Source organism: Hyla sarda, chromosome 3, assembly GCF_029499605.1.
Source record: "Hyla sarda isolate aHylSar1 chromosome 3, aHylSar1.hap1, whole genome shotgun sequence".
Classification (NCBI taxonomy): Eukaryota; Metazoa; Chordata; class Amphibia; order Anura; family Hylidae; genus Hyla; species Hyla sarda.
In genome coordinates this window covers 235,723,176-235,747,698 of record NC_079191.1, presented here as the reverse complement: position 1 = coordinate 235,747,698, position 24,523 = coordinate 235,723,176, and the positions used below count along the sequence as shown (strand labels likewise).

At 41.8% G+C, this 24,523-nt stretch overlaps 1 protein-coding gene across 5 annotated transcripts in view; it reads left to right on the top strand.

The window, feature by feature from the left end:
- The window catches only part of SCML4 (Scm polycomb group protein like 4), a 144,279-nt gene that overhangs the window by 65,506 nt on the left and 54,250 nt on the right, over positions 1-24,523 (top strand). For 4 of the 5 annotated variants that reach the window (XM_056566252.1, XM_056566249.1, XM_056566253.1 and 1 more), the window contains exon 2: positions 22,754-22,965. In XM_056566252.1, the coding sequence (XP_056422227.1) occupies positions 22,768-22,965 (198 nt within the window). In that variant the 5' untranslated portion in view covers positions 22,754-22,767. Of the gene's footprint in view, positions 1-3,496; positions 3,609-22,753; positions 22,966-24,523 lie in introns of those variants that run through there. The other variant, XM_056566251.1, reaches the window with a different exon arrangement.

The window sequence follows — 24,523 nt, the reverse complement described above, 5'->3', positions numbered from 1 at the left end:
AATGGCTTGTATTACCTCCACCTCTGTAATTAATTTTGATAAATTCTCTTTTTGTGCGAATGACAGGGTCGGGGCAGAAATACCAGATAGATAAGTCTTCTCAAAGCTATATTGTATTTATAAAGATCCAAAAGATGTAATTCTTCTTTAAGTTTAGATATACGTTTGGCTAGATCTGCTGAAAAATAGAGTTTATTATGTCTATGGAGCGTGGCTAGGTCCTGTTGAATTTTAAGCCTTTGTGTTGTAAATTTTTTCCTATTGTAAGCTGTTTGACTTATTATATGACTCGGTATATTTGCTTTAAAAGCACACCACAAGGTAGATTGCAATAGTACAGTTCTCTCATTATCTAAAGAGTAATCTTGAATTTTTTTAGTTAGTTGGTTTTTAAGCTCTGGATCTGACAGAATATAAAGAGCTTGCTCTCCATAAAGATGGATGTGATGTTAAAGTTGAGTCACGGATATTTACAGCTATTGGGGCATGATCTGTCCATGTTATTGTTCCTACTAATGATTCATCACATAATCCCAGGAGTGGCTCAGTAACCAATATATAGTCAATCCTCTTATAAACTCTATGGCCGGCATTTATCATTGTAGGTGTAAGTGAAGCATTTTTCTACACTTTCTTTTTGTGTGTGCTGGTAATGTGTAGGAGCACCAGATTCATTAAATGGTCGCAGAGCATTTGATACATTTTGTGCAGGTCACATCTTCTGAAATTTCTTCACATACACCAAAAAGCTAAGCTAAGTCTGGTCTGCTGTAGTTTTAGAGACTTTTCAGTGGCTTTGCACCTTTTTTTGCACCTTTTCACAAAAAGGCGCAGTTCATAAAACCCTTCTATATCATGTGTATTGCCAAAATCAGTGGATTACAACTCAAAATCGGCAGAAATGTGTAAACCAAAAGGTGCAAAAAGGTGCAAATAAACCCTGCTTGCGCCTTTTTTGCACCTTTTCTAGACCCAAAAACAGTCTAAAGACATGTCTATGGGAAAAAAAGGAGTAATCATGCTCTGTTGGATGCTGTATTCTCCACACGTCATAGAGTCTATACTCAGCTATAGTTCAAAACATCTCTGTAGGTTCACTTGTTTTACAAGATGATGTTGAATCAACTGAAGGCCATAGAGTTGAATTAAAGTCACCCATTATAATTTATGTTTGAGATCAAAGGGATTATTTGCTAGTAATGAGCGAATTAATGCAACCTGACCTTTGTTGGGGGTGTATATTCCTAGTATTGTGTAAGGGATACTATTAATCTTACACTTAAGACAAATGAACCTACCTTTCGGATCAATTTTTAACTCCGGGTCTAAAACTGTCAATGTATCCTTTAATAATAAAGTGACTCCACCCTTTTTCCTCAGAGTCGGGGCTGCTAAAATATGAGAAAAATATTGCGTTCCAACTAGGGAGTCTCCTGGAGACACATAATACCGGCTCTCATATGCTCAGCTTCTGTCCATACCAATGAACGTTTATATGGAGAATTTAGGCCTTTACAATTTAAAGAGACTATACGGATACCCATAATATCCTACACATATTAAAAGTGATTGCAGCCTGTTTTTATCTCTGTGACTGACCTTTTACTCAAACATTCATACACACTCACAGAAAAAGGGAAAAGAAAAAAAAGGAACCATCCCTCTTGTTCCTTGAAAAATGTGGTACCCTCAATTTTTCCCTGGGTGCCTATTTGGGAAGTATTAGCCATAAAAAAAATAATGCTAATACATATATATCATCACCGGATTACCAAAAATTCCCAGCACTCTTATTTTGGCTTATGCAATTTACATTTTAATGGGAAGGGGAGGGGGGTAAGGGAAAGGGCAGGGGAGGTAAAAAAAAAGGGGGGGGAGGGGAAGGGGGGGAGAAGGGAGGAGGAGGGAAAAGAGGGGGCGGAAGAAAAATAAATGTCTATTCAGAAAGTATTCTATTTCATCATGCAAGGAAAGAAGATTGTCCAGCGCACACATGTGTAAAACCGAGCTGCTTTATTGCATAGTTGCCATGGGATACATCAGACACTCAGGTAACGTGACTCGTTTCGGCCCGCGGGCCTTAGTCATACACTAAGTGTATGACTAAGGCCCTGCGGGCCGAAACGCGTCACGTTACCTGAGTGTCCGATGTATCCGATGGCAACTATGCAATAAAGCAGCTCGGTTTTACACGTGTGTACGCTGGACAATCTTCTTTCCTTGCATACGTTTGGACTGGTCCTGGTCCTGTCCGCGCGCAGACTACTGAGCTGGTTCTACTCGCTTGCACCTATTTCATCATGACTTTATAAATGTACTTTTACTATGACATCTCGTGCAATTGTTGGGGGTAGCTTAGATGATTTAGGTAAGCGATGTGCTCGATCTATGCAAATATCCAAATCGGTAGCATTTGGTAGAAGGGTTGAGAAAAATTCTTTAATAAAAGTATTTAAATTTCTGTTCTTTTGGTTTCTGGTACTCCTCTTATACGCAGATTATTTTTTCGGGTACGGCCCTCTGTGTCTGCTAATTTTATCTTCATAGTTTCAAGTTCCTTTCCCATTTTAGTTATAACTTCTGCCATTTTATTATGTTCTTTAGCAAGTTCCTCCACTTTCCCCTCAACATGTGTTGTTCTCATCCCTAAGAAATGGACCTCTGTTTAAATACGTTTGACAGCAGTACACAAATCCATTTGTATAGAGGCTTTCAGATCTTCAAATAGTGCCACCATAGTGGCTTCTGTTAAGAGTGGTGAGGATCCATTATAGGCTGACATAATAGCTTGTGGTGGTAGGGTTAGTAGCAGAGTTTGGGGGTTTAATTGGGACTGGGTGGGGTGGTCTGACGGCCCTATTGTCTTTATTTTGTATAGTAGGGTATGATGTCTGGGTATGTAGCGCTTTAGGAGATTGATCTATCTCTACATCCTCATCATAGAGATTATTTCTGCCATTATCAGCTACATCAGTAGAAAAAAAGTCTGATACTTTAAGAGGACTTTTCTTTTTCTTATCTCTATCCTTATCCTTATCTTTACCACCTTTACGCGTGCGGGCCATGTCCATTTCCATAGGGAAAAAGAGTTCACCACAATATATCAAGACCCCAATAAATCCTGCTGGTGGTATATCTCCAAATTATGGGCGAAAAATAAACTGCAAGATAATGGTAGCTTACTTATTTCTTATTACCCAGTTATTCAGCAAATGATCTCCCAAACCAGTGTCAGTGTTAATCCTTTACTCAGTTCATATTAACTGACCTGCACAAGGAGCCGGGGGTATCGTAGTTCCACTCATGTGTACCGTCTTCTGAAGGTCCAAACGTCTCGTCCACCCCAGTGCTTCGCTGCTACAACAACCCAGGATGCCGCATCGGCACAGCTCTCCCCTTCTGCACTGCCGGCCTCGCCGCCTGTAGCGTTCTGATCACTTCCGGGTCGCAGCGTCCCAGCATCTCTCGATGGTGTCTCGGTGCTCTAGTGTCCCATGTCAGCCTCTCAGATCTCCCACCATCCGCCTCACAAGGAAGCACTTCTCCTGCCACCTTGACACCACAGCCCTTCCAGTCCCAATTCTTCCATTAGCTGGGAGCCACAAACTGTAAGTTAGTGAACTTCTCCGATCAGCCTCCCTGCAGTTATTTTTAACGACTGTGCTTCTTGTAACTGCTGCTGCTATTTTTACTCCATCCCCCAGTACCAGATTTGTCTTTAGGCCATGCCGAGATGCACAGCTAGATCAGTGGCGTGCTGGTGGGGGTTAGCCAAGCTTGCTCAGCTCGCAGCCTCTGCCATGTACAGACTTTGGACTCCTGCTGGCCTGGCAGAAGTCCAAATGCAGGAAATGCAGCCTGAAGTGCTGAGGGGGGGGGGGGGGGGTAACGCCCCTTCCCAGTCTGTGAATCTGACTGAGACTGAACAGAAAATACAGAGCAATATCAAGGTAGAAAACTAACAAACAATAAAAATAAAGGCAGGGGGTGGTCTATCATGATGAGGGAAGTGAACTGGGAGGAATAGAACATTTTACAAGATCATGAGAGGTACTCTTTAGGAGGATGTAGGGTACAGTATTTGTCATAATAAGGAATTGCTTTATGGCTTTTTAGTTTATTTTCTGTAGATAACTTTGCACGTAAAAGGGACTTCCATCGAAGGTTGTACATTTTAAATCACTATACTATGTAAATCAATATTCTTTATATTGTTCAGTTGTTTTTCTTTTTCTTTTGGCAGTACTACACATTTCACATTGTAATACAAAAAAATTGATTTCTCTAGCAGTCAACACTAATGGATAAACACTCCTAAATGGCAGGGCAGGCTATTGTCGCTTTACAACCTGCTGTCTGTAAGGCCCATCCAGTGTGCCCAATATTCTGAGCACTATCAATAGTCCCTAACCCTAGCTCTATCCCTATCTCTTAACCCTATCTCTTAATAGTCCCTAACCCTATCTCTCATATAAGCCTTATGCCTATCCTATGCATGCTTAAACTTATTCTCTGTATTTGCAGCGACCACTTATGCAGGAAGACTATTCCATGCATCCACTACTCTCTCAGTAAAGTAATATTTCCTGATATTACTTTTAAACCTTTGCGCCTCTAATTTAAAACTATGTCCTCTTGTGGTAGTTTTTCTTCTTTTAAATATGCTCTCCTCCTTTACCGTGTTGATTCCCTTTATGTATTTACAAGTCTCTATCATACCCCCTCTGTCTCTTCTTTCTTCCAAGCGATACATGTTAAGGTCCTTTAACCTTTCCTGGTACGTTTTATCCTGCAATCCATGTACTAGTTTAGTAGCTCTTCTCTGAACTCTCTCTAGAGTATCTATATCCTTTTGGAGATATGGCCTCCAGTACTGCGCACAATACTCCAAATGAGGCCTCACCAGTGTTCTGTACCACAGCATGAGCACTTCTCTCTTTCTACTGCTTATACCTCTCCCTATTCATCCAAGCATTCTGCTAGCATTTCCTGCTGCTCTATTAGAATATCTGCCTACCTTTAAATCTTTTGAAATAATTATTTAACTTAGGTTAGGACTGTATCAAATATTATATGTCCCGTCCTTGGGTTTTTACGCAAAAGGTGCTTTATCTTGTTAGTTGCCGGTGCCATTTTTTACTTGACAAGAGAAATCTACCAGCTGGTAGACATAGCTGTTGTATCTGTGAATTCCACAGTAAAAATCTGCAGAAGGAAATTACATATTGCTGGTGTAAAATCCACTATATATGAAGCTTACACACATAGGGGAGATTCATCAAAACCTGTGCAGAGGAAAAGGTCTCTTCTTCCGTTTTTGAAAAGGCCTCTGAAAAATGAAAAAAGCAAACTGATTGGTTTAACTTTTTCTGTGTGGATAAGATTTGCTAAACATTTGCTGCAGAAAATAAACAACAAAAATGATGCTGCAGAAAATACACAGCAAAAAGTGTGCTGCAGAAAATCCAGAGCAAAAATTGTGCTGCAAAAAACAGCAAAAATTTTGCTACTGAAAATACACATATATTATGCTTATTTTCAGCTACTGAATTTCCTACCCATTGAGGTCATTGAGTTAAAAAAAATGAGCAGCAGACAATCTGCAGCAAATGCATACGTGTGTGTACAAAGGGCGGGCTCTCCGCGTGCTTTTTGCAGCAGATTTTCAGCAGTGGATTTTCACTGTTGAAATTCCTCTACAGATCCTATTGACTTCAAAAGGGTATGCAGCTGATTTCGGGCAGCAGATATTTCGATGCCGAAAAGCCCTTAGGGTCAGTTCACACGTCCTTTTCTTTTGCTGAAAATGTCGCTGCCCATTGACTGTTATATCTGCAGCAAAATATATCTCATATACAATTGTATATAAAGATATTTGAGTGGCTTTTATTGAAATGCCTTAGAATGTGTGATCTCCCGCGGTGACTACAAAGAAATACAATAGAATTACTTCTAAGAATCCACTTTTAGAAGTTCTTTCATCAAAGATAAACGTTAGCTGTTTATAATGTTCTTTGATAGAGAAGTCATTGAGATACATCTCTGATGTACATGGCAGAGCATAGCCATACGCTGTCTATTTACTGTTGTATGGTGCCTACATACGCCACCATATGGAAGAAGGATTTATCTCTAGATGTATGTCTGGTTTTTCAAATTTACATGGCTGCATTTTTACCTTTATGCTGTGCCTAATAAATAAAGTGCATGCACGAAGGGGGCAATTGTTACATGATATTCGAGGAAAGCTCCAATGATAGTCATAGATAACCAGGTGAATTCTTACGTATAAAATTCACTGTTTTCTCTTTTAGGCTACTGAATAATAGAATATGCTTGTTTTGTGACATCATTGTGTACATCTCTATGCTGTGACATCAAAATATGATTCCCGTGCTCTACTATCCCTGTATTGTGACATGACTTTGTGAAGTATCTTTGTGCTGTAATGTCACTGCATCATTCCTATGCTGTAAATTCATCTTATCATCCCTTTACTAAGCATGTTTGTTAACTATGATACAACTTTACTGTGCATTATTTATTTGTTGTAACATCACTGTGTGCATTATTGCTCTACTGTGACATTCTGTCACAATATCCTTGTGTACTAGGATACATGGCCATTTTAATTCTATTCTTTTTATGTTCTTAACTTTACTAAAGCTGGCCATTTAATGTGTCATCTGGCCAGCCTCTTTTCATATGCCCTACTGCACATACTAATAGATATAGAACTGTGGACTCCCTCTATTAACAAGGGGAAGGAGCAGCTGATGTGTGTAGAATTTAGCAATGTTTGCCTATGGGCATTTTGCTCCAGCTTCACGATGATCAGCTGACCCCAGAAGAGCTTCTTTTCCAGATTAAAAAAAAAAAGTGGTAACAGTTAAAAATGTTTTATCATCCCTAGGGAATGTGTTATCAAAAAATGACCCTATTATTTAAATCATGTTTTCATGTTAAGCATATTTTGATAATGCTTTTTTTAATTTTTTTACAATGTTTATTTCTGTATTTTAAAATAATCCAGAAATGTTGCAGTTTCCATTTTGGCCATTAGGCCAAGCCAGAATACAATGAAAGGTGACACCTCTAAAAAGATACAACAGGATCTTCACAATAGCTGAAGCTCAGCCTCCCCCTCCCTGTCAAATGACCTCTAGACAGGTTACACAGCATGCCCAGGCACCTTTTCCATTTATGTCAATGAGAAGTTTAAGTTTATTGTTGTCGGCAAGACATTTCCAAGCGAAATCTGCAAAAAGAATAGACAAGTCTATTCTTGTCATTGGAATTCTGCACGGAGATTCCACAGCAGCAAAGTCCCATTGATTTTTATAATATTCTGCTGCGCTGTTCACATAGCAGAATTTCCTCATTGGAAACATCTGGTGTGGAAATTCAAATTCCGGTGTCCGCAGAAAGAATAGACATGTCTGTCCTTTCTGTGCACTCCGCACGAAATGCATTGCTTTCGATGAGACGGGGCATTTCTGAGCAGTCCCAGTGCCGGCATGTTCTGCTGGTGCTCCGCTGTTGAGTGAATGTACGCACGGAAGTTTAACATGCGGACATTAGCTTGTGTGAACATAGCCTTACTGGATAAAGGGCAATAGGCCCACAACACCCTCCCTGAGCGGTAAACATGAATGAAGGCAAATATATTTGATAAACAAACAGATTGAGGCACCACTCACCCTTAGATACAGTAGATATGCCCGTCTCTGTTAATGCTTATCATCAATGAGAAGATCCCTTCTATATTAAAGGGGTACTACGGTGGAAAACATTTTTTTTAAGTCAACTGGTGCCAGAAAGTTAAACATATATGAAAATTGCTTCTTTTAAAAAATCTTAATCCTTCCTACTTTTTAGCAGCTGTATGCTACAGAGAAAATTCTGTTCTTTTTTGTGTTGTCCACAGTGCTCTCTGCTGACACCTCTGTCCGTGTCAGGAACTGTCCAGAGCAGCATAGGTATGCAATGGGGATTTTCTCCTGCTCGGGACAGTTCCTAATACAGACATCAGCTGTCAGCAGAGAGCACTGTGGACAAGACAAAAAATAAATAAAAAAAGAACAGAACTTTTTACAGCTGCTAAAAAGTACAGGAGGGGTAAAGATTTTTTAATAGAAGTAATTTACAAATCTGTTTGACTTTCTGGCACCAGTTCATGAAAAAAAAAAAAAAAAAAAAGGTTTCCACCAGAGTACCCCTTTAACTTTGCCTTTGAAGTACTATCTGGAAAGATCAATGTAATTTTATTCATCTTGTTTCCAGCAATATTTGGTAAAAAATTTAATTTTTTAGCAGTGGGTTCCCATTTTGTAGCAAAAAGTGTGACCCAGAGCTAATGCAATGAAAATTATTCTCATCTCCTGTCTGTTTTGTACCAATGCCATCCCGCTCTTTAATGAACTATTGACTAATGGCATTGTCATTTGGAATACTGCCAGAATCTACACTCAAAATACACTCATTTAGAGTAGTGGCTAATGTATGATGATAGGGGTCAAAGCTTTTTACAGTAAGAAACATTCACTATATAATAAGCAAGTGGCACCATAGAAAATTGTGTGTGTGTATATATATATATATATATATATATATATATATATATATATATTAGGGCTGGGCGGTATACCGGTTCATACCAAATACCGACATTTTTGGGCTGCACGATATGAATTTTTCCCATACCGCAATACCGGTTGGGCCCCTCCCCATTGGGAATGAATTATCAGCCCAGCGCTGTCCCCACATCGGGGAACTAATCATACGTGACCCACCTGCGCTGTTCTGCTCCCCCCCCCCAATTAATTATCAGCCCAGCGGGGTACTACTCACATATGTCAAGCACTGCCCTCTTCCACTTTATTGCGGGCCGACACCAGCGCTGGAACTCTATACTGTACGCCAGTCGTCTCCAACCTGCGGACCTCCAGATGTTTCAAAACTACAACCCCCAGCATGCCCGGACAGCCAACACTGTCCGGGCATGCTGGGAGTTGTAGTTTTGCAACAGCTGGAGGTCCGCAGATTTGAGACCACTGAGGCCGACGTAGGTAAGTTAACGTTTATTTTCTTTATCTTTTGCAGCCCGGGCATAGGGATACAGCATACAGCAGTGGTCTCAAACCTGCGGACCTCCAGCTGTTGCAAAACTACAACTCCCAGCATGCCCGCACAGCGTTGGCTGTCCGGGCATGCTGGGAGTTGTAGTTTTGCAACATCTGGAGGTCCACAGGTTGGAGACCACTGGCGTACAGTATAGAGTTCCAGCGCCGGTGTCGACCCGCAACAAAGAGGAAGAGGGCAGTTCTTGACATATGTGAGTAGTACCCCGCTGGGCTGATAATTAATTGGGGGGGTAGCAGAACAGCGCTGGCGGGTCACATGATTTGGTGGGCGGGAGCAGAACAGTGCTGGCGGTTAATATGATCTGGGGGGGGAGCAGAACGGTGCTCGTGGGTCACATGATTTGGGGGAGGGGTGGTGAAAGAAATACTGTTATATACCGTGGAACCGCCATAAGTTACAAAAATACCGTGATACACATTTTTGGTCATACCGCCCAGCTCTAATATATATAGTAAAATTGTGTAGCTCACTTGGATATAGAGATGTACTTGAGGTTAAAGGTGTTGCCTTCACCCAAAAGGCCTAAAAATATTATAAAAATGTAATATAAATAGGGATATTTATATGGACCAGTCCTCGAAAGTACAAATTAAAAGGAAGAAAAACTAAATAGAGAGTAAGGATCCAATATATGACATTTATTAAATAAAATAGGTATAATAGGTAAGTATGCTTTTTTATTTTTTTATATTTTCAATATAATTATTTGCATCATATGTCTGTCACTATATTCAAGGGCCCTGCTTGGTGATTAGCATACTTACCTATTATACCTATTTTATTTAATAAATGTCATATATTGGATCCTTACTCTCTATTTAGTTTTTCTTCCTTTTACTTTGAACTTTCGAGGACTAGTCCATATAAATATCCCTATTTATATTACATTTCTATTATATATATATATATATATATATATATATATATATATATATATATATATAGTGTTAGCTAAAGTATATGCTGTAGATTCATGTATGGAGATCAATGTAATTCTCCTCTGTATTGGCTCCTCTATAAAAAGCGTAGAAAGCCATAGCAACAACAAATGGACAGTACCATAATATATGTTCTGAAGTAGCCTGGGTCATTAAATACAGATCCCATCAACGTGAAAATATGATGCACTCTGTGAGTTGCTAATATCTCCTGAGAGAGGATTAAATTGATGGGCATTGATCCAATAAAAGAAGCTGTGTTTACTTCTTTAGGATCCCGCATCACAGCTAAGACGTCAAGTTGAGTGGCGCTTTTCATGATTGATCACCTGATGTTTTGTGTTTATAAGCTAAATCAGGTATGTTTACCAATAATTAAAAAAACTGGTGTAGACATGGAGCTGCTGTGACGGTCCACTCATGCATAGATAGGGTAACACTGCACCTTGAATTAATGTCATGTCATTGAATCATTGGCTCACACTTAGTAATGGCTCTTTTGTGGCATCTGAAGGATTGGATCCGTTTTTTATTCACTCTATTTTAGTGAAGGATCAATAGGCACTGATAAGTGAGGATGTTTGTGTCCATGTATGGACATCCTAGGCAGACATGTTCTTTAAAATAGCTTGAGGATTGTGATTAGGACTATAAAACATGAAAAGAATTAATGGGTGGAGGTGCATAATGTCTCCTACAATGGCATACAGCTCCAGCATACAGTATTTATTATGAACAGACTGTGGCGGGCCTTTATTCTATAGACGTCGTGTTGTGGCGGATGATTGTTCGTTGCCTTTGTGCATTTACAGTTCACAGTTAATTAGCAGGAGGTCTGAGTCAATAGAAGTGACAGAGTAAAAGCTTTAAACTACCTCAATGCAAATGCATTTTCCTAGTTTGGTAAATTATTAACACATAAATACAGCAGTGTTGTAAGGAAACACCAGGTATATTGACATTTAGGCACCTGTAACTAAAGAAATATATTGTTTTGTTTTTTTAAATCAGAAAATTTTTATTGAACAATTTTTTCATACAAGAAAAATAAACAATACAGACCAACATCCCCAACTTCCCCCCTTCCCCACCCACCCACAAAAAAGGCCAATACCAACCCCCTCCCCCCCAATCCCAGTGTCCTCTCTCCAATAGTAAAGAAAAAAGAAGGGCATAGAGTGGTCTCAAAAACACCACATAACTCAGAGTGCAACTCAGGGTGCATTGCAACACAAAAGGGTGGATAATGGAGTAGACACAGGTAACATAGATATACCAGTTCAACCAGGAAACCAATAAAAAAAAGTCTAACATTTATAGAAATGGTCAAGAAGACATAGGCACATCAACGGCGAGGACCCCTCGCCCCCTCCAAAAGCACTTCCACAGGACTTCTACGCAGATACGCAGACGGCAACCCCGGAACGTCCAACCAAGGGCCCCAAATAGCTTCAAATTTACGTCCTGCTTTCCTCTTTATGTAGACCCCTTTTTCCAGTCTAATAGTGTGATTTAGTTTAATAATCAATTCTGAAATGGTAGGCGGTAGAGGTCGCAACCAATGCTGTGCTATCAACTTGAGGGTTTGGTAAAGAATCCTACTAACACCAAGGTATAGACCACTGTCCGTATCTAGCCCCTCCAAGAACCCTAGAATACATATCAGGACAGATAAATTAAATGGACAACCATACACCCGCCTAATTAGCTGACCCACTTCCCGCCAAAACAGAGAGAGAGACGTGGACAGTCCCATAACATATGAAACAAATGAGCGTCAGGTAGAGAACAGCGAGGGCAACAGGAATCAGGTCGCAGTCCAATTCTGTGAAGGAAAGCAGGAGTGCGATACACTCGATGTAGTTAGAAAATTTGGGACACCCTGTGAGCCTCAGATACGGCCAACCGCGGGGTCATAGATACAATGTGCGCCCACTGCTCATCTGACATGGGACCCACCTCTGTTTCCCACTTAGCCCTGACCGTTAATGGGTAGGCTTCATGATAGGAGGACAGCAGTTCCTTATATATCTCAGAGATCACACCCTTTGTAGAGGATTCAGTAAATAGTCTTTGTACAGCAGGTGTTGGACCGATATTAAAGCCCCCCCTCTAAACTGCGTTTCTAGTGCATGTCGCAACTGCAGATAGCGAATAAAATAAGAATGTGGCAGATTAAATTCTTCTCGCAGCTGAGCAAAGGACTTCAACACCAGCCCCTCATACAACTGCGAAAGATATAAAACCCCCCGAACAATCCATAGACCACCAGCGGGTAGCGAGCTCACTTCAGGTAAATTAGGATTAAACCACAGAGGGGAGAAAGTAACAAACAAAGGGTACCGCAGTAAAGCTTTAAAGTTCAACCACACTTTCCTAATAAGAGCAAAAGTAGGTGGGGCATCCGGAGGGCAAGTCTGCACTGCCATCTCTAACAAATAGATAGGGGTCACCTTGCCCAATCGTCTTGAAACCAATTCACCAGTACGCCCCATGGTATTATATCGAGCCCACCCCTTCAACTGCTGAACCTGCGATGCCAAAAAGTATAACCAAGGGTTAGGGATAGAGAGACCACCTGCCTCCTTGTTGCGTTGTAGTGTTTCCAATCACAGCCTGGCTGACTTCCCATTCCATAAGAGGTCTCGAAACAGGGATTGAATTCTAAGAAAGTACTTCATGGAAATCCAGACAGGGGTATTATGCAGGATATATAAAAATTGAGGTATAAGTATTATTTTTAATTAAGTTGGATCTACCAATCATAGAAAGAGGTAACTTCCTCCACGAGGCCACTTTTCCAGAACTACGGTCAAGTAGGGAACAAGATTCAGAGATATATAATCAGAACAACACGCTGAAACCATTACACCATTACTTAAATTGAGAAACCACAGGGAGACCCACCCTCTCCAGTATTGGCATAAGGGGAAGGGGATCAAGAGGGAGAATCGTAGACTTATCCCTGTTGATGGCAAGGCCCGAATAGCTTCCATACCTCTCTATCAGGGCCATAAATGGGGGCATAGAATGTGCCACATCACCCATAAACAATAACATATCGTCAGCATAAAGGGCAATATGTTCTTCTAGTTCTCCATACCGGAAAACCCTGAAATCAGTAGATGCCCGTACTAAAACTGCCATGGGTTCTATGGCTAAAGGGAAAAGAAAAGGGGAGAGGGGGCATCCCTGACGGGTACCCCTACCCAATGGGAAAGAGTGAGACAACAAACCGTTAGCCCGAATTCTAGCGCATGGAGCCGCATACAGCAACTGCACCCAGGACAAGAAAACCGACCCAAACTCCATATGCCGCATCACACACCATAGGAACTGCCACTCAACACTGTCAAAAGCTTTGGCAGCATCGAGTGAAAGCACTGCCCTACACGTGGCACCCTCCGGCTGTAATTGAAAATTCAGAAAGAGTCTCCTAATATTATCAGTCGTGGATTTCCCAGGCATAAATCCTGTTTGGTCACCATGTATCAGGTAAGAAATTACCTTCAATAGTCGATTAGCCAGAACCTTAGCTATCAATTTAACATCAGAGCACAACAATGAAATGGGTCTGTAGGAACCCGCCAAGTGTGGATCCTTACCCGGCTTCAACAACAATACTATAATCGCTTCCATCATAGATCCCGGCAAACTCCCCCCATCAGTGGCAGCCCGCAATACCTCTAACAGCTTAGGTAACAGAACATCCTTATATTGCTTTAGATATTCATTAGGGAACGTTTTTAGAGGGTAATTCTCCCAAGGCATCCTCCAACTCTTCTATAGTAATAGGTTCATCCAACATTTCCCTCTGCGTCCGTGTCAGAGCCGGAAGAGAAATAGTAGAGACAAAGTGCTCTATGGCCTGGCTATCATGTATTAATTTAGAAGAATAAGTCCCTTCATAGAAGGAGACCAAAACTTTCAAAATATCTGTATCATCCTTGACCATATTACCAGCACTATCACAGAGGCAGGGGATAGAGGTGAAACCCCGCTGGGCCCTAACTGTATGCGCCAGCAAACGTCCCGTACTCTCGCCACTCTCAAAATATCTTTGTTATTGAAAAAAGCGTTTATTGTCATCCAATAAAGACTGCAAGGATTGCCAATTTTCCTTATTAGAGTCCGATGGGTCCCCAAGAAATCTCTGCTCTGCCCCTAGTACTTGCTGCTGTAGAGAAGTCTGGATCACTCTATTTTTAGATTTACAAAAAGAAATATCCCTAATGAATATACCTCTCACATATGCCTTCAAAGAGTCCCACACCGTACCCACCGAAGCTGTCCCTGCGTTAATCCTGTATAATTCAGCAATATCAACAGTAAGTGAGTTACCCACTGTAGAGACCTGGAGCCAAAATGGATTCAGTCGCCACAGGGAGCCTTGTAACCCAGGGTGAGAGCAGCCCCTGATCCGTACTAAAATAGGGGAATGATCAGAGAGATTGCGAGGGAGATACTCCACTGACCTAATTAAGGGGAAGATAGACTCATTACCCAGTGCTAAGTCAATGCGGGAGAGTGTACCATGAGAACTAGAATAGCAGGAATATTGGGATATGTCAGGATTACGCCTTCTCCATAAATCCGCCCATCCCACCTCCCCCACAAATCTAGCAAGGTTCGTACAGCCCCCGTGGTCCCCGTATCGGAAACCAATCTAAGAGTGGGTGCAATAAATCACCAAGAGCGGTGCGTCAGGCAGGGAGGATAGAAAGGAAACCACCCTACGTAAAACATCGCTCGAGTATGGGGGAGGTATGTATATAGCAACTAGAATCCATAACATACAATTGAAAGAACCATATAAACAAATAAATCTACCCTCTGGATCAATAAAACTAGAGATACAGGAGAATAAAATACGGTTATGTATGAGAACACTCACACCCCGGGCGTGTGAGGAAAACGTGGCGTGAAACATGTGGCCAAACCATGGTTTGTTCACTACATGATTGTCTCATCCACCAAATGTGTTTCAGAGAGACACAAAATGGCAGGTTGATGTGCTTTGAGCACCTGAAAAGCAGCAAGACGCTTAGCGGGATCATTAAGGCCGCGCACGTTCCACACCACCACAGTTAGGTCAGTAGCCATTATACAACCATAGGAATGCAACTGACCACAGATGGGAGACCGCCAGACCAAGCCATGTATGAGGACTCAGAGGCTGCTGAGATGCAACATCATAGGACACATAAGAAAGAGGACACAGAACAACAGGGACACCCCAGACAGAGAACAAAACACAACAAGAGAGAACAGGACAAACACACCAACTAGACAACACGTATAGAAAGGTCGCAACTTGCGAAAGGCGGGACAAGGAAAAGGCCCAGCAACTAAAAGCATGTAGCACAACAAGATACAGTATAGTCATCATGAGTGCAGTAAAATCCCGGCATTAGAACATCATTGTTAAGGCATCTGGCATATAACAAAACAACTAAATAACTGGTCCTGTAAGGAAACAGCACATTATAAACAAAGAACTGCGCCGTATGTCAAGGCGTGCGGCACACGCATAAGGCACTCCCCAGTAATATAATTGAAAACAATAAAAAGAACAAGTATCGGCCTGGTTAGGGGAGGAACCCCACATGGGGGACATTGCGGTCAGATAAACAACATTATATTAGGGCAGTCCTATACAGTCAATCAGGTATCACCCAGGACAAGCCCGCCGAAGTTCAGGTTCATGCGCATCCAACCAGTCCGCAGCCGCCGCTGAGGTATCAAACAGGTGAGTAGTGCCTAGGGCCACCACTCTCAACCGTGCAGGGTAGAGCATAGAATAAACCACATTGAGGGCGCGCAAGCGCCGCTTGACATCCATATATTTGGCCCTTTTCTTTTGGACTTCAGCGGAAAAGTCCGGAAAAATAGAAATACGATGACCATCAATGGCAAGCTGCTCCACGTCTCTGGCTTTGCGCAAGATAATATCCCTGTCCTTATAGTGAAGTATGCGGATAAGAACCGCTCGAGGTGGCGCCCCAGGTGGGAGAGGTCTAGTGGGCACTTTATGCGCCAGCTCCACAGCAAAAAAGGGTGTCAAAGTCTCCTTCCCAAATGTAGTAAGAAGCCAGTTCTCAAAGAAATCTCCTGGATTGCGACCCTTCGCCTTCTCTGGTACCCCTACAAGGCGGATATTATTCCTCCGTAGACGATTTTCTATATCATCCGACTTGGCAGCCAGGGCAGTTAGGTTATTAATCACACGATGCATGTCCCGTTTTAAAGGGGGAACCTTCTCCTCTAAATCCCCCACTCTCTCCTCCACCGCACCGATACGTTCAGACACCCTCTGCATGTCATGGCGAAAAAGGTAATATCCTCTCTCAAGCCTCCTATGAGAAGCTTTACATCTGCATTTCCTTTAGAGATAGCTAGTAACACATCCTTAAGTGTGGGTTCAGGGCTAGTGGAGCATGACAAGGGCCCTTCAGCAACAGGCAGTCCCAACATGGCAGGTGAGGGGTTAATACAACGAGGGTCCGAGCCTGGCAAGGCTGAGACCATTCCAGCATAGAAGAGATGAGCAGAGAGTCCCCCTGTAGTCACAGTCTCGGGAGAGGAGGCAGCGGAGGAGACTGCAGTAGGGAGGATGGAAGCTCCGGCAGAAGGGGGGGGTTAACTGCCCGTGTAGTACTCACAGTGGGTCCCAGCACATCAGAAGGGTCAGAGGCCGCAGTAGGAATCTGATCTGCGGGCAGCCACTCTGCCCCAGCATCACTGACGTCGCTCCAGTCATCAACCGCTGCCGCCTGGGCTGCGTCTGGGTGCTCCGACACCCAGGCGAAGCGCTGCTGCCTCTCTGCTACGCCGGCCACCTCCACACAAGATGGCGCCTGCTCACCACGAGGCCCAGGCCCTCCGGGTCCCTGGGACTTATTAGCTCTGTTCTGGTTGCTGTGCCCGGTCATCACGGTCCCCGCAGCCTCCAGGTACCTAGAGAAGGGCACTAGAGGGGTTAGGGGAAAGAATGGGGCCAGATGCCTAGGATTCCAGCAGGATTAATAGCGGAGCTCCGGGAAGCTGCGTCCGCTCACATGCCCGTTCAGGCCACGCCCCCAAATATATTGTCTTGTAGTTTTTTTTCTTGAGAAACAGTTTTTCTGTTCAAACTGAAGACAGAATAACAATAGGTTCTCCAAGAGAAAAATGATGTGTTGCCATCTGCTTAACTAGAGTCCCATGGGCCCCAGTGCAAATTTTGGATCTGCCCTCTGCCCCCAAAAAATAAACCATTAAGAAAACCACTGATCACAAAAGTACCTATACTTAAAGGACATATCCGGTGCTCACTTTTCTTATTGTATCCGTTCCGGGCTGCAAAAAAAAAGAAAATAAGCTTTCTCTTGCCTGCCTACGCTCCCCCGGTGCTCCGGTACAGGCGTTCGGTCCCTGGGCTGTATTCTTCTTACTTCCTGTTAGCCCGGCACGTCACACGGAGCTTCAGCCTATCACTGGCCGAGGTGGGACATCGCTGCGGCCGGTGATTGGTTGAAGCTCCGTGTGACGTGCCGGGCTAACAGGAAGCAAGAAGAATACAGCCCAGGGACCGAACACCTGTACTGAAGCACCGGGGGAGCCTAGGCAGGTAAGAGAAAATTTGTTTTCTTTTATTTTTCAGCCCGGAACAGATAAAATAAGAAAAGTGAGCACCGGACATCTCCTTTAACCTCAACACACAGAAAACCTTTCTGCGTCAAACTGGTACATTTAGCACCCTGACCCCAGTTATGAGTACAATTACAATACTATGATACTATACTATAGACACAGCATGGTGGTTTATTGGTTAGCACTGATGCCTTTCAGTGCTGGGATCCAGGGGTTTAAATCTGAACAATATCAACATCTATAGGCAATTTGGAAGTTCTACCCATGTTTGTGTGGGTCTCCCTAGGATTCTCATCCTATGTGTTTGAATTAAGGACCAGTTATTTCGGGGCCTACATTAATAATGCCTATATGCTGTACTCCATAAAGGTAGGTGGTCACAGCAATTGGCTGGGTATTTTTCCACTGGAAGCCCTTTACGCTTCGCTTAAAGGGGTACTCCAGTGAAAATCTTTTTTCTTTTAAATCAACTGGTGGCAGAAAGTTAAACATATTTGTAAATTACTTCTATTTAAAAATCTTAATCCTTCCTGTACTTATTAGCTGCTGAATACTACAGAAGAAATTATTTTCTTTTTGGAATGCTCTCTGATGACATCACAAGCACAGTTCTCTCTGCTGACGTTATTATAATAATAACGCTTTATTTGTTGTTGTCCTTAGTGGGATTTGAACCCAAGTCCCCAGCACTGCAAGGCAGCAGTGCTAACCACTGAGCCACCATGCTGCCCTTAGCATACATCTGCTATGCATGGTTACTAAAATGGACAGAGATGTCAGCAGAGAGCCCTGTGCTCGTGATGTCATCAGTGTTCCAAAAAGAAAGGAATTTCCTCTAGCATTCAGCAGCTAATAAATACTGGAAGGATTAAGATTTTTTAATAGAAGTAATTTACAAATATGTTTTAACTTTCTGCCACCAGTTGATTTAAAAGAAAAAAGGTTTTCACCAGAGTACCACTTTAAGGGTTGCTGTCATGTAAAAAAAATCTTTTGAGATGTCACAGACATGTCAAAAGTTTTTATTGGTAGAAGTCTCCGTGCTCAGACCCCCACCGATCAGGAAAATGAGCTGGGATAAGTATGTGGTAACGCATTTTACTCACGTTATAATTCTATGGGGCAGCAAGACAGAGATCACTTTTAGTCGGGGAATAACTAAGCTACAACATTGGTGGGGGGATTTGCACTGATGAAAACTTTTGCCATGTCTCTGTGACATGTCAAGCATTTTTTTTTTTAAATGCCAGGGAAACTTATAGAAAGCACAAAGACCAATGTAGACAAACAAGTAAAAGTATTTAGAAGCTATATATACATATTGCATAAAAACAGAATGGTATCTGGAGTATATCAGGGACATATAATAATTAGAAATGTGGTTTGTAAAGAGAAAATTTGCTTAGTGAGAGTCCCAGTCGAGTTAGTTAGTTATGCCTTCATGTGACTACTTCTCCTTGGCAACTGTAACAAATCTTCGTATTGACATGTACCTAATGAGGTAAAACAGTCCGTAATGGCTAAGCGTGACATTCAGACGTGCATGTCACCGTGACAACTGAATGGCATGTTTTTGCAAAATAAACCAGCAAAAAAATCAATATTAGCACTGTGCACCATTAGAACTGTTATGAATGTTTGGGTCATATAGTATTATTTAAAATTTTCCCTTTCTCATCCTGTTCTCACAGGTCGTTTTAGTTATTACCGACTTACTTTTCATTTTTACTTTTGACTTTCGCAGTGACAGATATAACTGCAAAATGACTTAACTGAATTTTTAGGGCAAAATATGAGAGCACTTTTTCATTTGGGCGCGAGAATGTAAGAAACATTACTACCATGTAAAAATAGATCAACACATCTATCAGAAGGCAGAAATGTAACTTATAGCTCCTACGCCTTAAAGTGTACCTGTCATCAACAAAAACGTTTTATATAACGTAGATAATACCATTATATGTATATTTATAATATACATTGGTTCAAAAAATATATATATTTTATTTCATGCAGCTATTGCCTGTGTGTCTCCATGAGGAGTCCAAATACAGGAACTCAGGGTGGACAAGCAGCGCTCTGTGCAGTGAGGACAAGCAGGGCTCTGTACACTGAAGACAAGCAGGGCCCTGTACACTGAGGACAAGCAGGGCTCTGTACACTGAGGACAAGCAGGGCTCTGTACACTGAGGACAAGCAGGGCTTTGTACACTGAGGACAAGCAGGGCTCTGTACACTGAGGAAAAGCAGGGCTCTGTGCAGTGAGGAAAAGCAGGGCTCTGTACACTGAGGACAAGCAGGGTTCTGTGCACTGAGGACAAACATGGTTCTGTACACTGAGGACAAGCAGTGCTCTGTGCACTGAGGACAAGCAGGGTTCTGTGAACTGAGGACAAGCAAGGCTCTGTACACTGAGGACAAGCAAGGTTCTGTACACGGAGGACAAGCAGGGTTCTGTACACTGATGACAAGCAGCGCTCTGTACACTGATGACAAGCAGGGCTCTGTACACTGAGGACAAGCAGGGCTCTGTACACTGAGGACAAGCAGTGCTCTGTACACTGAGGACAAGCAGGGCTCTGTATGCTGAGGACAAGCAGGGGTCTGTGCGCTGAGGACAAGCAGGGGTCTGTGCGCTGAGGACAAGCAGGGCTCTGTACTCTGAGGACAAGCAGGGCTCTGTGCAGTGAGGACAAGCAGTGCTCTGTACACTGAGGACAAGCAGGGCTCTGTGCAGTGAGGACAAGCAGGGCTCTATGAAGTGAGGACAAGCAGGGCTCTGTGTAGTGAGGACAAGCAGGGCTCTGTGCAGTGAGGACAAGCAGGGCTCTGTGCAGTGAGGACAAGCAGGGCTCTATGCAGTGAGGACAAGCAGGGCTCTGTACGCTGAGGACAAGCAGGGTTCTGTACCCTGAGGACAAGCAGGGCTCTGTGCACTGAGGACAAGCAGGGCTCTGTGCACTGAGGACAAGCAGGGCTCTGTGCACTGAGGACAAGCAGGGCTCTGTGCAGTGAGGACAAGCAGGGCTCTGTACGCTGAGGACAAGCAGGGTTCTGCGCACTAAGGCTCTATGACATGCTAAAGGCTCACAGATGAGGATGATTGACAAGCCAGGAGCCTGCACAGAGCCCTACTTGTCCTGTCCTCATTTCCTGTGTTTGGACTCCTCACAGGCAATAGTTGCAGGGACAGCCCTTTTCACCCATAAATATACACATTTTTTAACCAATGTATATTACAGATATACATATAATTGAATTATCTACATTATATAAAAAGTTTTTGTTGACGACAGGTACACTTTAATGTAAAATCTGTTATAGGGTCCCCCACATACCATGTATCATTTATAGTGCTGGTGTCCTTTTATGTAACAGAGGCCTTTTGGTTTGCTAATGTACCAGGACTGGGGTACAGCTACAACCCCTGCCCCCCTATAACAATGCCCCAGCATCCAGGGAACAAATACTGGAACATTTTCTACAGGCTAAAATAATACTGCGGCCAGTAGTTGGCCAGACCTTTTATATATACTTGTGCTCTGCACTATGTGTCCCTAGGGGAAATCTGGTAATAAAAATAAACTTCCACCATGCTGATGTTTGAATGTGCGCCACTTCAGCACAATGGAGCTCTCTAATCTTCACAATAAATGTTTGTTTAAACAGAGAGAACAGTTTTTATAAGACGGCTACACCCATTTTTATTTGTGCTTTACAAAGAAAAGGAAAACAAGCATAGACACCATTGCTAGACGTAATATTATACTACAGTATTTGTCTCTGTAGAAACTATGCAGGATTTAGGCTTTGTTCCCAGTTTTTTAGCATCTTTAGCAAAAACAAAGAAGTGTATGGTCCTAGACTTGTTATATTTTAAAGCTAGATCTACCTTTGTATTGTTCCAGTGGATCTATAAGGAAAGATTAAGTAACTTTACAAATATTCTTTATTGAAAAATATCTTATTTTGTGATTCCAGTCCCTACGGCCTAGATTTACTAAAATTGTCTAATTCTTCTAGACAGTGCATGCTTAGACAGACACACTTCAGATGCACCACATTTATTACAATGTATCAATCTGGTGCATTTAACGACTGCAAAGTTTAGGTTTAGACCAACTATTAGTTGGCTTAAATGTGCACCAAAGTTTTTGCCAGAATGGCAGACAAAAAAAATCACTCCCCTTTCCATTGAAGCCATGCCCCTTTTCAGGAAGACTCCACCCCCTTTTCATACCTGGTGTAAAAGTGTCAACAAAAGCGTTGAAAATGCATATAAAAGGGGTACTCCGGTGAAAAACTTTTTTTTTTAAATGAACGTGCCAGAAAGTTAAACAGATTTGTAAATTACTTCTATTAAAAAATCTTAATCCTTCCTGTACTTATTAGTTGCTGAATACTACAGCGGAAATTATTTTCATTTTGAAACACAGAGCTGTCTCCTGACATCACGAGCACAGTGCTCTCTGCTGACATCTCTGTCCATTTTAGGAACTGTCCAGAACAGCATATGTTTGCTATGGGGATTTCCTTTTACGCTGGCAGTTCCTAAAATGGACATAGATGTCAGCAGAGAGCACTGTGCTCATGATGTCAGCAGACAGCTCTGTGTTTCAAACGGAAAATAATTTCCACTGTAGTATTCAGCAGCTAATAAGTACAGGAAGGATTAAGATTTTTTTAATAGAAGTAATTTACAAATCTTTTAAACTTTCTGGCACCAGTTGATTTAAAAAATAAAAAAATAAAAGTTTTTCACCGGAGTACCCCTTTAAATGTGCCGGAAGTGAAATCCAACAGTTTTCGGCACAATTACACCAATTCCGGCCTATTTGCAATAGTAAATCTGTGCCAATGTGTCTTCATCTGCCTATCAAATGTATGCTAGTGAATAGCAGGTGATATCAATTGCAGGATAAGACTACACACGTTGATATATTATTGTTGAAGGTTTATTTTACACATATAGAAACTTACTAAATGTATTTGGTAATTAAATTGTCTTTGTATAATGGAGTGATTTTTTTCCCTTGCAGGTCTTTCCTGGTTAATGAATCATTCTATACTAAAGGTGAGAGAGCACAGTGCAGAGATGCAGTCGCCTAGAATACCTGGCAGGAAGCGAGGGAGACCTCCACTCCATTCCAACCCCCTGAAAATGACTGTTCACAACTTATATTCAGGGGCAGCTGGATCCATCCCGACTGTAAAAATTCCAAAGAAAAGAGGGAGAAAGCCTGGCTTTAAGGTATTGTTCTGAACATCTCTATATACAATGATTGTATTTAGTTTGCATATCATAGTTTGTTTTTAGGGGGGGGGGGGGGGGGAATAGGAAATGGTCTCTATATAATATGAGCAGCATTTAAAAAATATATTTTTTTTTTACTGCTGGTACAGCTGTTATAACCCCCAACAATATCTTTGTCTATGTTTACTCTACTTGCTAACCTATCAAATTTATGTTACCAAATAGGGCACATGGAAGGAAATATTATTTTAGGATGAGGCTGGGTGTCCACATTGTAATATTCTACCATTTTGTGTCTTTAGCTTCTATGCAAACCTATGTGTCTCCATGGTAACAGCCTACAAATAAACTCAGTGTAGTCTAACACATTGTAAAATCATAAGAAAAATACCTCCGTAAAATAGGAATGAAAAAGTCTGTATTTTTTTTATGTAATAATGTGCTCTATGAAAAAGTGTTTATTCCTATTTTATGGCCATATTTATAAATGTATGAAAGGAAGGGCATTGCGTTTAAGCTATTTTTAATGTGTCAAATATTTGTGTTCATTCTCCAGCCTTCGGGTCGAGTACATTTGTCAGAATTTGAGAAGCAGGCTAAAGTGGCTATAGATCACGTGCTGACAAAATAAAATAGACCTACAATTCTGAAAAGCACATTAACCTTATATTTGTTGAGAAAAAAAACTATAAGACTGAACCTAAAGGGAGTACTTAATAATCTCCAAAGAACATGTACAAGGATTTCACCCCCATGTTCACTCTCAATAGGCAGGCATTATGCTGTGGGTCTTGACTTCTGCATATTAGATAGCACAAAGCATTTGTGTAACAGCACACAATAATACAAGATAAGATTACATGGTTGTATCACTACATAATGTAATAACACAAGTTATGTTAGAGGAGGACAGCATATATTATGACATTATACTGAACAAGGCTGACCATCGAAAACAGATGGGGCGCAGTGGTGACAGCAAGTACGGTAATTATACACTAGCACAGCAGTAAAATGAATCTGTTACATCAGCATGAAGACATAAAGGCAGCAGACACAAGCAGTAAAAATGTAGCAGTATTTCATTAAAACCAAGGAGAAGACTGTGTTCCGACCAGATGGCCATGAGCAGAGGAGGTCATACTTGTAGAACCATCTGCAACAATGTATTTTTGCAATCAAGTAAAAAATCTCTTCACAATATTAATGAAAGTACACTGCGCAAAAAAATAAAGGGAACACTAAGATAACAAATCCTAAATCTGAATGAAGGAAATAATCGTATGAAATACTTTCGTCTTTACATAGTTGAATGTGCTGACAACAAATTCACACAAAAATTATCAATGGAAATCAAATTTATCTACCCATGGAGGACTGGATATTGGAGTCACACTCAATATCAAACTGGATAACCACACTACAGGCTGATCCAACTTTGTGGCCTCCACGTGCCCGTATGACCTCCCTACAATGCCTGGGCATGCTCCTGATGAAATGGCGGATAGTCTCCTGAGGGATTTTCTCCCAGACCTGGACTAAAGCATCCGCCAAC